The 13843-nt window shown below is 46.5% G+C and overlaps 2 protein-coding genes across 7 annotated transcripts in view; one reads left to right on the forward strand and one right to left on the reverse strand.

Moving 5' to 3' along the window:
- Positions 1-4764: 4764 nt before the first annotated feature.
- On the reverse strand, positions 4765-9962 carry DBI (diazepam binding inhibitor, acyl-CoA binding protein). Its single transcript, XM_024569676.4, has 4 exons — positions 9805-9962; positions 8631-8748; positions 6469-6531; positions 4765-5042 (listed from the first exon to the last, which is right to left on the reverse strand). The coding sequence occupies exons 1-4, from the start codon at positions 9811-9813 to the stop codon at positions 4969-4971; spliced, it is 264 nt and encodes an 87-aa protein (XP_024425444.1). The 5' UTR covers positions 9814-9962; the 3' UTR covers positions 4765-4968.
- Positions 9963-10042: 80 nt separating this feature from the next.
- Positions 10043-13843, forward strand: part of C2H2orf76 (chromosome 2 C2orf76 homolog) — a 102603-nt gene continuing 98802 nt past the window's right edge. For 4 of the 6 annotated variants that reach the window (XM_045203066.3, XM_045203068.3, XM_045203065.3 and 1 more), the window contains exons 1-2: positions 10045-10393; positions 10582-10630. The gene's annotated coding sequence lies outside the window, so the exon portion shown is untranslated. Of the gene's footprint in view, positions 10394-10581; positions 10631-13843 lie in introns of all 6 variants that reach the window. The other 2 variants (XM_053918587.2, XM_024569660.4) reach the window with 2 other exon arrangements.

Raw genomic sequence — 13843 nt, forward strand, 5'->3', positions numbered from 1 at the left:
TGTGATTCAAATTCAAATCTCTCTGCAAAGCCCATGTTCTTTCCATCTCAGCATATTGCTTGATGAATTGACAATGTCCCTCATGGCCATGCTTACACAAAATTATGTTAAGGGCCCAGGTAATCTGCCCCTGCACCCCCCTTCCGATTTACAACCCCTTCCCTTCCCTTCCCTCTTTTCTTTCCTTCTTTCTTTCTTCCTTCCTTCCTCTTCCTTCCTTCCCTCCTCCCTTCCTTCCTTCTTTTCCTTCCTCTCCTCCCCTCCCCTCTTCTCCCCTCTCCTTTCCTTTTTCCTTTCTTGTTCACATCTTCTACTGTATGCTGATGCCCTAGAGCTGGTAGTTGATTTCTCAGTTTGGATACATTGGCACCAAACCAGGCTCTAGTTTGTTTATGCTTTCAACCTAAACTGTGCCAAATCCTATAACTTTATGACCCTGGTCTCTAACAGAGATGAACCTAATCAAGTATTCTCAGCAGAGCCCTCTAGGCAATGGTGTCACATGTACTTGACAGAGACTTTCAGAGTCTTTCTTTTAATGACAGGCTACTGGTGGAAGAGAGTAGCCCATATGCAGCCACAGGGTCACCAGACATATTCATTTCCTAGCACTGCCATAGTGAATCACATCAACTGGGTAACTTAAAACAACAAAGTTTACTCTCCCACAATTGTGGGTGCCAGAAATCCAGATTCAAGGTACCACCAGGGTTGATTCCTTCTGGGGACTCTGAGGGAGAATCCACTCCATGCCTCTGTTTAGCTTCTGCTGCTGCTGGTAGACCTTAGCTGTTCTTGGCCTATAGCTGCCAAGTCCAATGCCGGCCTTCATCTTCACCTGGCCTTTTTCTCTGTGTGTCTCTGTGTCTCAAACCTACCCCTTCTATTTCTTATAAGGACACCGGTCATTGGATTGGGGTACATCCTAAATTCAGAACGATCTTATTTTGAGATATTTGTTAATTATATCTGCAAAGATCTTATTTCCAAATAAGGTCACATCCACAGATATGGTGTGTGTGAGGCCTTAGGACTTGAACATATATCTGTTTGGAGGACACAATTCAACCCACTACAGCAGGATATTTTGGTCACACCCTTAGGCTAATTGAGATTACTTCCTTCCCACGGAGTGCAGAGTCCTGTGCTATGTTTGACATGTCACCAATTTCTTTAGAACAGGGGTGTCAAACTCATTTTCACCGGGGGGGCCACATCAGCCTTCTGGTTGCCTTCAAAGGGCTGAATATAATTTTAGGACTATATTAATGTAACTACTCCTTAACAGTTAAGTGAGAGCTTGGCACTGCCGCCAGGTAGAAACAAGGTGCTAGGCCAGATAAAACAAAGTGGAGGGACAGATTCAGCCCACAGGCCTTGTATTTGCCATCTGAGCCCTAGAAAGACTTTATGGGGGCTGTCTTTGCAGTGGAGACTCACGTTCATTCATTACTTAGCAAAGATACTTATCAAAAATCATAAAACATGAGAAAAAGCGGTAGGTCCACCAATTCCTGGTTTTCCAAGGATTAAGCTGTATCCGAGGCAGGGAGGCTGTCATAAAGCAGGGGCTAGTGTGGAGGGGGCACTCCAGGGCACTCCAGGGCACTCCTGCTGCACTGTGGTTTGTGCTTTATAGCCCTTTCAGGGCAAGGATGGCACCCAAGTTATCTGTACTGAAGTGGCTTTGCTTGCTTTTTGGACTGTTCTTAGGTACCCCAAGTTCTTTCAAAAGATAGGTTGTGTGCAATCATGCAAATAAATAAGGGAAGAAAGTTCTGACTTCTCTTCCCTGGGAGCTGCCAAGGGCAGAGGCGTCTTTCCCTGACCCAGGTCACAAAGACACAGCTTCACTACAGCCTGCCTCTGCTGGGTGTTCTCAACTCCAAACACCTGTAATTTAATTTTAAATATGTTTAATCATCTGGCTGCTTAAACCACCCCTGTACAACTTCCCAGCCTGACTTCATCAAGGCAACCACACCTAGGACCTCCTCTTCCCCATCCTGTGGCTTTCCTTCCTGTCTGCACTGGGCACAAGACCTTCTGTTCAACCCTATTTTACTGATGAAGAAGCTAAGGCTTACAGAGGTGATATAACTTGCCCCATGTCTCTGTAACTTGGGCAGTGGCCAGGGCCTCTGGCTTGCAATCAGTGGCCTTTCCATGTCCCACAGGCTGTCTGGTTTCTGATCTACAGCACTGTTTGGTATGGGGAGAACATCCTAGGAAAACCCACGCTTACTTGCATGGATGACCCCCAAATTATGGGAGCACTGCTAAGGTGAGGAGCAGCACTATGTGGCCCCAGGGCAGGACCTGTGCAGACAGTGGGACAGTGGGGAGGGAAGTACTGAGAGTGAGGATGCATGCTAAGAAAGACCTCCAGTGGCTGTTTGCTAGGTAATGTGCTAAGCTAACCCATCTTATCAGTCCATTTTCCACATGAAGTGTGACTCCAAGAAGATTTAGCACCTGAGAGGCTGAAGTGGGATTCAAAGGTAAGTCAGTCACCAAAGCCAGATTGGCCATAAAAAGTACCACAGGGATGTTGTGGGCATCTCAAAGAGAGGAAGAGTGTGCTCCACCCTGCTCTCCCCATCACCTCATTTGTTCCTAAGTAACACCCTGTGAAACACCCCTAGGCTACCTGGGCATCTGCAAAAGCCATTGGAGCAGACCCAGCCCCTGAGGCTGCTCAGGGCTAATCTTAGAACACCACACCACCATCACTTCCTGAGAAACTGGTACTACTGCTTTACAGTGAGTGGGGAGGCTCCTCCCAAACTGAGCCTCAGAATCACCTCAGGCACTTAAAAAGTACAGCTCATCTGGACACCACTCCAGCCTTGGAGATGTGACCTGCTTTTCCAAGCCACTCTTCAGGAAGTAGCTGCTCAGCAGGCGAGGGATTTCATAGTGTCTTATGCTAGCCCAGTGAAATAGGGGTCACCCTTGTTATCTGACAGGGGAGGTACAGAGCTGAGTGGCAGCCAGTGATCACCAGAGGGAACGTGATGGAGGGGGTGAGCAGGGCCTTTCTGACCAGAGAGCCCTGAGTATGGATCCACTCACATCGCAGGAACCTTAATTTCCTCATTTGATTAATGAGCACAGTAATCCCTACTATAGAGCAATGAGGGGTAGTGCCACCTCAAGGCACTACAGGATCAAATTTGAGAACCAAAGCAAAGAAACAGAGGGGGATGCCTGGCCCTTCAGGGTCTCAGCAAATGACGGCCATTAATTAGAGGCCACACCAGAGGTGGGCAGATGGGCTTGGATCTAAGCCTTTTCACTCCCACAGTGGTTCTCTCCCATCCACGTCCACAAGAGGACTATTGGGTCATCATAATACAATCTTAGCACAGAGTCACTGTTGAGCACCAGAGTGCACTGTCTTTATCAGGGCTTCCTTCTTCTCTGATTCTGTCCTGCAGGGAGGCAGTGAAACAGCGCCTGAGCACGTCTGCCAGGCCTTGGCTGCCTCTCACAAGCTAGAAATAGGGCAGAATGCTGGGCAGGTGCTTGTCCAATCCACACCCTCTCGCGTTACCAAAGGAGTGATAATTTGCTCCTGGACTCCGTCCTTTACTCCTATAGATATTACAAGGGATGTTGTCAGAGACAGGAGTTGGTCTGAAAGTTGGTGGGAGAAAAACTCCTGGTAAAGTACCGCACACAGGCATCCATTCTATGCCAGAAGCTCCTCACATAACCTCATCTAATGCTGACTTCCACCCTCTGGTCAAATTCTGTACTTTGCACTATCTAGGCCCATTTAACACAGGCGTGTCATACTACGGTCATTCCAGTAGCCCTCCTTGCTGTTTCTCCCACTACAGCGTTGGTCATGCCTGAGAGGCCTTGGAAGGGAATAGGTTCCTGAACTGGGGTGATCTGCACATGAATCCTGGTTCTTAGTTTATGAGTATTCACCAGCTGAGTGATCTTGGGCAAGTCACTCTAACCCTCAGACCTCACTGTTCTGGGGTGAGGCTGAACTATGTCTAGGACAGGGCACAGGCTTTGGAGGGAACTGACAGCTGCCTGGCTTCAGAGAGCTTCTCCCTAATTCTTTTCAGCCTCAATACCCTTACCTGCAAAATGGGAACACTATTATTTCCCTTGCAGGACTGGAAGAGACTGAAGGGGAGCATCTGGCAAGGAGGGTCTGACAGCTATCTTTTTTCTTTTTCACTTTTCAACAACCTACAGAATCCAGGGTCAAGCTCCAGTCCTTCTTCTCTGCAGCCTAACCCCTTGTCCCTCCTGGGTCCTGATCTCCCTTCCCCTGCTCATTTTTGCCTGCCCAGCTATCTGTGGCCAAGCTTCCCCTGGGCCTCCGAGAATGCCCCGTGGCAGATGCAGACTTCACTCCTTTGTCCTTGCTCTGGAACTGTGGACTGGTTGGACCCGAGACAAACCTCAAATTGTCAGCCCTGCCTTCCTCAGAGCACGAGGCCAGCAATGTTTCTGACAGAGTGCTTAAGTACCTGCAGACTGAAGGCTCTGCCAGCCCGCCCGATGGGTGCAGTTAGAATTGGGAGGGAGAAGGAAGTAGAAAAGGCCCCTCCTGTAACCCTTTTCCTCCCCACAGGAGGTGATCGTACTCCAGGCCTAGATCAGGTGAGATCGCCAGCCTCACACTCCTGGCACAGGACAAGGGCTCAAACACTTCCAGACAAAATCTTCAGAAAAAGAAAGTGAGCAAGTGACATTGGGACAGAGTAAATTATTTCAAGAAACCAGATGACCAAAGACTTAAAATATTAAATGCAGTTTTAATTGACCTAGAGACAAAAACTACTCAGCAAGGTCAGTAACGTTTCAGCTCCTTAATCTGTTAGAGCCGTAGTCTGGACAGTGTTCACGAAGAGGGCTGATTTGTTATTTTACTCCATTGGCATCATTAGAAAAACAAGGGATGACCATAGTTTAGATGAAATGCATGGCTGCCAGCCATACCTAGATCCCATACTTCTTCTTCAGCTCCCCTACTTTGTCGATGTAAGCTTTCATGGCGTCTTCCTTGGAAGTCCCTGTAAGGAACCAACAGACTGTTTGTCAGAGGGGCAGCATGGCAGAAAATCAGCAGCCTTAGAGCCCCAGACAGCCCTGCTTTAATGCTCTGAGGCTCAGTTTCTCACTGGGGACTCCTTAGTAGAGAGGGACTCCTACTACCTACACCTCAGAGACTTGGCCAGGATTTGATTTAAACTACTTGAGAAACCTGGCCCACAGTGAATGCTCCGTAAAGCACTGAACCAATGTATGTGGCTGTCCTGAGGCTTGCCAATGGTCTGCTGGCCATTGTGAGTGGTTAGCCTGAGCCTCGGGAGAAAGGTTGGGCCCTCCAGACAGGCAAGAAAGCCCAAGGTAGGGAGCCACGGTGGCTTTGCCAGTCCTGACGACTCTCATGGTTGGCCATTTCTCCGTTGGGTTCTTAAGCTGGCAGTGAAACAGCAAAGTGAGGCACTCTCTTCTCCCCAGAAAGAAGCTACAAGAAAAGTTTTGAGAACTCTGAGCAAAAGCAGCTGGCTCTTGGAGGGGAATGAGGCAAATTTTTGCTTTCCTGCTGTTGCATAAGAGACACTGACTATATCCTTCAGAGACAGTAACACCTAGCTTCCTGGATTCCATAGTGAAGAAGAGATACTTGCTGGGAAACGGGGCGCACCTGAAGCACTAGAGTGCATGGGGCTTGAGGGTGGTATGGAAATGCCCAAAGAAAATGGAGAGTCAGACAGGCATTCCTGTTCCAGTTACTTGTAAATCCTAGGAGTGTTTTTTTATCGTATTCTGGTCTTTTTTGAATTCAAGGGTTTCTCATTTGCAGGAAGACAGAGAGCTTATTCAGAAACTAGCTAGCAAGAACACAAAAGCTTGCAGGCACTTTAGTGCCAACTTTCAGGGCTTGCTGCTGCAGGTGGCACGTGATTAAGTTGGAGCTGAGACACTTCTTGGCTGCTGTTGCTTAGCATATAATAGCTCCATTCACTGAGCCTATGAGTGCCAGAAGCTTGCCATGCATTAGCTCATTCCTTTCTTTTTTTTGTGCCTTTCTGGTTGAAAGGGAACTGGGGAGGGCTGCTTGGGTGATGGGGTCACTGCCTGGCCTTGTGGGAGAGAGGAAGGTATGAGCAGAAATCCACTTCTTATTTTGAATATATATAAAGTCCTTGCCAACTATCCAGATAGCCTTCCAATCAGTTTCTCTGTGGCCTGGTCCCTGTCCCTCCTCTCCAGATGGTACAAATGCTTGGAGATGGCACTTTTGGAAAAGGCATTAATGATATCAGGAGAAAAAGTAGGTGGCCCAGTTTTCTTCCATTGTGACACAGGTCAAGCTGGTTTCTGGCATGTGCCTCATCCTCTTTGTTTTCTCTCCTCACCCCCTGCACTCCATAATCAAGAGTATTTCATTACTGGGCTTCACAAATGAGGGAAACTGATTAGAACAATTACCTTTCAGCTCATTCCAGGCATCCCACTTGGCTTTGCCTTTAAGGTCCAACATCCCAGGCCGTTCTTCAAGAAGAAAGGAAAGACATTATATCTCCTTCAAGTTCTAATGGAAAACTTTTTCAACTCTCTTGCCACGAAAGCCATCTTTCATTACACCTATCCCTTTCACACTCTGTTATGAAGTAAAACAGGCCTAGAACAGCATACACAAATCCAAAGTTAAAATCCAGAGAAAGTAAGAGGAAAACTGTTCACATTACTAGAGAGTCCTTGTCTAAGTTAAGTAATTCCAATACTTCTCCTTAAAAAAACTGTATTATACTTTAATTAAAACAAAGCAAAAAACAAAAAAACAAAAAAACAAAACCCAAACAAACAAAAAAGAAGCACTACATCCATGCACATGGCTTAAAACCCAAATGCTACAAAGGGGAATGGTATAAAGTTTCCCTCCCACTTCATTTCTCTGTCTCGTGCATTGTTTTTTTTTTCAGTTTTCTGGGTGTCTTTTTCTGTGAACTGTATGTTCGTATCCTTGCTCATTTTTCTACCAAAGTGTTAGTCTATTTCTTGTTGATTTTGGGGAGTTTTTTTCCTGACAGCAAGTTTTAAGTTATCCCATGATTTTATGCTTACACACTTGTTACCAGTTGCACTTGGGAAACACATGCACTCCTTCCCTGTTGACCTCATTTCCAGCCATGCTGAGAACAGAGACCGAGGAACAGTCATAGTGCTCACAGCCTGTACCACTGTCAGCAGAACATCACATCTTCCTAAGTGCTTTTAGGGATGCATTCCCAGGCTACCTGGGAGAAACCGAACCTGCAGTCATCAAGCAAATCCTAGAGCAGCACATCCCAACAGCCCTTCTGCAATGATGGAAACGTTGTACATTTGCATTATCCAACGCAAGGGCTATTTATCTCTTACGCAACTGAGCTCCGGGAATGGTAGTTTGTGCGAGTGAAGACAGAACTTTTGACTTTATTTTCTTAAAAAACCATTTTAGTTTAAATTTAGGTAACGACGTGTGGCTAGCAGCTACTGAATTGGCCCGTGAAGTCCTAGAGTGTGCCGATACCCCCCGATCAAGAAGTGATAGATTCCTAAGCCAGTCTACCTATCCTCCTATAAAAGCACAGCAGGGCCAGTCTCTGTAAAAAATACTGCTTCGTTGAAGACTATCTCAGCCCCCCCAGCCACCCTCTCTTCATCTCTCCTTCCCGTTCCCAGGAGGATACAGAGATTTTAAACCCACTGTAAGACTCACCCTTACCATAAGAACTTTCTCAACTCAGCTCCTCCTGTGAACCCAAGTTTGATTTGACTTTGCCCAGATCGTTACCTCTGGGTACCCTCTCATGTATCCAGCTGGCTCATAGCCAGCCCACCTGCTCCACCCCAACTGCAGTGGAATTGGGGACCATGCTCATCCTCTTGAACAGAAAGGGGTAGGGGTGACCTTTTGTGGTGCCATGGCCACCACCTCTGAGTCCCTGCATGGACTGAACTATGCTGTTGCCTCAGTATACACTCGAGTTTCAGGGACCTTGGAGGCGGAGTGAAAATTGGCCAAGGCAGAAAGGGCAGTATTATAGAATATGGTATATTCAAACTATGGCCTCAAAATCTGTACCAAGATTTTTCAACAGGGAATGTTTCAGCCCAAATGCTCTGACCTGGCCCAGGAAGCCAACTGCTCCTTTACTCCTGATTTAGGCTAGGCCCCACTGCCAAGTGCTCTGAGACTTTGATCTTGCCTATCTAGGGTGCAAGCAGTATGTTTCAACAAAGCTACTACTGAGCTGAGAGTTTGTGGGTCTTCCAAACTGGGGGCCTTTGCTTCCTCCCAAGTAGATGGGAAAAGCTCCTGACAGTCAGTAAAGTCCTTTCAAAACTATGATTTGAATTCTGCTATCTGAGCTATCAAGAAACAAGAATAGTACAGGGTCAGTAAACCAGGAACATGTCTCTGGGGACCCTCTCCCAGCTTAAATCCCTGGAACATCATGAAAAATTACCATGCCCCACCCAAAGAGTAGGACCTTGGTGGTTTTGAATGAGGTTCCCACAGATTAAGAGTTCCAAAACCAATCAAGGCTGCTGAGTTAGCTTCGATGAACAGTGGCCCTCCCAAACTCAAACTCATCTCGGCATACCTGTATTTACGTCACCCACAGTTGCTTGTTTGTAGTGGCTGTAGATGAACAGCATCTCATCATCTGCTGGCTTGGTCTTAAGGTGCTTAACCTCCTCAGCAGCTTTGTCAAACTCAGCCTAAACGCCAGAGAGGGGTGAGGCCAGAATAGAGCTCAGTAATGGGGATGCAGGAGTTGCAATGGCAGCACTCCTGTAACGCAGGTGAGGAAAATCAGTGCTCCCCATATCTACACAACAGGTCAGCTACAAAGATTCAGCAAAACAAAGATGGGAAGCACATAGGTTCACTTATTTCAATAACAACTATGTAAAGGGAGCTCTCACTATACCAGGTGTCAGGTACTGGAAATACAGTGGTGAAGGAGACAGGCTAAGACTGCCTGTAGTGAGAGTGCACCGGGCAGGAAAAGCAGCGCGGCCTACTGCCTGGCCACTACCAGGTCACACTGGGGAATGGCTAGGGTCCCAGTGAAGTCCTATCTGTGGATAGGGGTGGCACAGGTGCTTGAAACAGCTGAGAAGGCGGCAAGTTATGAGTACAGCAGGGTCAGCGGCCTGAGTCTTGCTGGGCCCCTTCCCCTGGGTTTGGGAAATCCAGCGCTAACCTCTGTCCCAGTACCGGGCTAGAGTGAGGTGAAGAGGAGACAAAGGTCGCCCCACACAGCTCGGTCTCGGAAAAGCGTCTACATTCAAGGAAGGGAAAAGCCTCTGGGTCACCTCTTTCCTCGGCGCACTCTCCCCTTCTCGCAAGCCGGATACTGGGCCCCTATTTCTCCTGACCTCCAAGCTCTCAGCCACCGCCTCCTTGCTTCCCCATTCTGCATAGCGCCCCTACTCCCGTCCAGTCCTTCCTGGTGGGGGACCTCGGTCCTCTTGCTCCTTCAATCCATGCAACCCTCTACGTTTAATCTTTCTACCTCGGACCCTCACTGCTTCACCGCGAAGTCTACTCGATGAGCAACTTCTCAGCAGTTACAGTTTGGATAGCGGTGTTGAGATCCCCAAACCGTAAAGTTCCGCTCACAAGGCTTAGTCCACAGAGCTGGGCATGGGTCCAGGAGCAACAGCGGAGCCGGGAAGAGAGAGACCTTTCAGGGTTCTGCTGCGGGAGAGTCCCGACATCGGCTTCCCGCCCCGCTGCACTTTCGTAGCCAAGCTGGGCACGCGTTATACCTGAGACATGCTGGCGGGATTACAGAGAGCTGGCGGAGGCGGCGAAGAGCGGAATGATGTAGCTCAAGACTCGACTGGCGGCGCCTTTGCAGGCGCAGTCGCAGGCCTCTCCAACTTGGCTCCGTGGGGGATGGACAGCCAATCAGAAGCCAGTTCTACGCTAGGGCGAGGCCACGCTCCGCGGAGAGGCCGGCCTCATCCGAACCCACGTGGGTGGGCTCGCGCACGCGCACACAAAAGCCGACGGGACTCCGGGAGCAGTTGTGGACAGCGGAAGTAGGGTGTAGGTGGTGGAGAAAGCGCTGCGGTCTGCGCGGGCTTCTGTCCCAGCCCGTTGTGGGGAGTGGCCCCCAGGGCAAAGGAGAGGGGGTGGAGGCTGAAGAGCAGAGACTTTTAAGTTTGTTTAAGCCCTGTGCCCGGCGGGCCTGAAGAGGCCGGAAGTTGCACCGCTGGATGTGTAACCTCTCAGGATTGGGGAGTGCAAGAGAGTCCCCGCTTATCTCAGGAATCTAGAGGAGCTGCCCAGAGAATTGCGCGATGATGGGAAGCTGAACTGGTTTCCCGAAAGGCGAAGCCAGGGCCTCGTCCTGTAAGCATTTGGCACGTTTGCCCGTGGCCTTAGTTTGCAGCCCTGTTCTCCATCTGGTGCCTTAAAGTCGGGACGGTGTCTTCCGCACCCCGACTTTAACAAACTTGGCTGGGGCCTGGTGCCCAGCAAACATCCCACTGTGAATAACACTTTGATTCACTCACAAATATTTACTCCACTCTTGTCAGGTAACTCGCAGTGTTCTCGGCGTCGGGGATACAGCAGTGAACAAAACAGGTAAATTCTTGCATTCCTAGAACCTATACTGGGAATAATAGTTAATGAAATAAGTGAAATGGAAAGTTGGTTAGAGGATAGGAAGTTGGAAGTTTATAGTTTTACGTGGGAGGGGTGGGTGGAGCGTTAAGGGAAGGCAACATTTGAGAAAGACCCTCAAAGAGAGGAAGGAGCATTTCAGGCAGAAAATTAGTGTAAAGGTGCGAGCACGGAGTGAGGGAAGGAGTGAAAAGAGATGAGGTTGAAAAGTTAAGGAGATGGCAGGCTGATTAAATGATGCAGAGCTTGACCCTTGTAGGGACTAAGATTTTTATTTTGAGTGAGATGGGACGTCATTAGAATGATGAGACTGAGGGGGGCAGGTGTTCTCCATGGGAACAGCAAGGAGCAGCAGCTCAGGTGGATGGGAGAGTTTGAGGGTGAGGGCTAAGAGACTAAAGGGAGAATTTCCTGGTGGTTACAAAGGAGTGGGTGAAGAGAGGGAATTGGTGGAAAATTCTCTGTAGATCATTAAAAAGAGAGATCATTCCCTTTTAATCCTTAATTTGTGATAAGAGGACCAGACTACAAATCTTTCCCTGTTTACAACTGTAGGTGTTTAGAGAGAAGGACCAGGTGGAGGCTTTCAGAAGTAATTTACTAACTTAATTAATGTAGGTCAGGTTTTATAAAATGGGAAGAAGTGGAGGTACAGTAGCATGGAACAAATCTAGTCTTCAGTCTATGAATAATTTTGTTTGAGGAAGCAAAGTCAAGCAAATTAAGAAAAGTGTTGGAGTTAAATTTGCAGAAATTACATTTGAATTGGAAGAAATGTAATTTTCTTCCAAAATGACAGTTCAGACCTGTTTTTTCCCTCTGAGGCCCAGATAAAGCCTGGATTCATTTTTGCCCCATCATTAGTGCTTGCAGCTTCCATGATGGAAATTCAGATTATTGCCTGTGTGGATCAAATTTGTAGTTAACTGTATCTGCCAGTCAGTAGGGTTTAATATTAGCTTATTGTGTTTGGCATATTTGAAAAGATTAGTTACATATAAAAATGTAATTTTAAAAATGTTCATTAAAGCCCTGGCTGGTGTGGCTCGGTGAGTTAGGCATCCTCCCACAAACCAGAAAGGTCCTGGGTTCTACTGCCGGTCAGGGCACGTGCCTGGGTTGCGGGCCAGTTCCCTGGTTGGGGGCTTGTGAGAGGCAACCAATTGAGGTTTCTCTCAAACATCAGTGTTTCTCTACCTCTCTCCCTTCCTTCTCCTCTCTCTAAAAATAAATAAAATCTTAAAAAATAAAATAAAAGTTCCTTAAACACTTAAAGATTTGTCGGTATGATTGAGTTTTGACTGGATTTAAACATTGTAGAAAGCAAGATTAATGTTTTATCTTGGCAGTCTCCAATTTAAGTGGGGTTGATTTGTCGGTTGCTTGTTTGGAATCTATCTCACTTTCTAAAAAAAAATTTCCACAAGGTGGTTTTGTGCCCAGGTGAGTCTACAAAAGTTGCTTAAAGCAACTGAGGTATGGAACTATATAAGGATTGTGGATCCCAGGGACCAAGGTACTGAGTGATCTTGACAAGGATTAGGAGTGTCCCACTCTAGGCCAAGTTTTGAAATACCCTAAGGTATGCTCTTTGGCCTACTTCCTGCTTCCTTCCCCCACTTCTCAGTGACCCATTTTTGGAAGTGGGTCACTGAGACGTTGACTCCACCTATGGAAATGCTGCCTTAAGCCCTTCACTTACCACTTCTATTCTAGGGATTGGAATGGCATTCAGCTTTTAACATAAAAATGGTAACAAGCCAGCATCTGGGATTTAATTTTTTTTTAATCCTCACCTGAGGATATGTTTATTGATTTTAGAGAGAGGAAAGGAGAGGGAGAGAAGGGGAGAGAGAAAGAGAGGGAGAGAGAAACATTGATTGGTTGCCTCCTGTATGGATCAAACCCTCAACCCAGGTATGTGTCATACTGTGAATTGAACCCACAACCTTTTGGTGTATGGGTTGATACTCCAACCAGCTGAGCCACCTGACCAGGGCTGGGATTTAATTTTTAAAAATAAATTTTAGAGTACCTTTGGGGCCAATAAATTATATGAATTTTTAATTCTGTATTTTGATTGTGTTAGAAAGGAAATTGCTCTTTGTATCTGGAGAAAGTGCAAGTGCCTCAGCTCTGTTTATAGCCATGTTAGCAACTGTCACACTTTGTAATTGTTTTATTTACAATTATTTTTATTTTAATTTATTCTTCTGTCCGAGCCCCCTCTACATAAGCCAGGGAGGATGGGGATCACTGTGTATTGGTCAATACCAATCTCCAAGTGCCTGGCACTTCTTAGGCATTCAACTCATGGTAATTGAATGAAAGAAGTGCTTTTCTATGTGTGAAATGTATTCCTTCTGATTAGACACGACTTGAAAACCAACTAATTTGATTAGAACTGAATATGAAACTATGGGCTGAAGTATTAAGTTGGCCAAAAAGTTTGTTACTTTTTTCCACTACCATGGCTCTAGTAGTGCTTAGTTGTCTCTAACTTCATTTGAAACAATTTTGTTAGATTGCATTGTGACAGCTGTCATATCAACATGCACTAAAAAAAACTTATCAAAATTGGTGAATTTTTGTGCAGCCATTTTAATATTGAAGGTGGAAGAAGATATGCAACATTTTCAGTATATTATGCTTTATTCAAGAAAGGTAAAAAAGCAACTGAAGTGCAAAAAAAGATAGTGTAGTGTATGGAGAAGGTGCTGTGACTGATCAAACATGTCAAGCAGTTTGTGAAGTTTCATGACACTATTGACATTTTGGCCAAATAATTCTTTGCTGTCGGGCTGTCTTCTGCATTGGAAAATGTTTAGCAGCATCCCTGGCCTCTACACACTAGAAGCCAATAGCAGGAGACAGCCAATGTACTCAAAATATTCAAATTAATAAAGTTATTGGTGAAAATGGAAAATACGTCTTTTATTTTATGGAAAAAACTAAACGGACTTTTTGGCCAACCCAATCCATTAATTCTGGTGCAGGGAGTCTTGCACCAGAATTACCATGTAATCTCTGTGGAGATCTCCCAGCCTTGGAAACAGAACTCCTGAGATGTTAAGGGAAGATAAGGAACTCAGGAGCCATGCAGCCTAATCAACATGTCCCAATTAGTAGAGAGGCTATTGTCATAATGATAGCTTGCCCTCACATTCTTGGGAT

Source organism: Desmodus rotundus, chromosome 2, assembly GCF_022682495.2.
Source record: "Desmodus rotundus isolate HL8 chromosome 2, HLdesRot8A.1, whole genome shotgun sequence".
NCBI lineage: Eukaryota > Metazoa > Chordata > Mammalia > Chiroptera > Phyllostomidae > Desmodus > Desmodus rotundus.

Coding starts and splice junctions, on each gene's coding strand:
- DBI (XM_024569676.4), bottom strand. Junction 6,532..8,630: donor TGTGGGTGACGTAAATACAG/GTATGCCGAGAT, acceptor TTCTTCTTGAAG/AACGGCCTGGGATGTTGGAC. Junction 5,043..6,468: donor TGCCTGGAATGAGCTGAAAG/GTAATTGTTCTA, acceptor GGTTCCTTACAG/GGACTTCCAAGGAAGACGCC.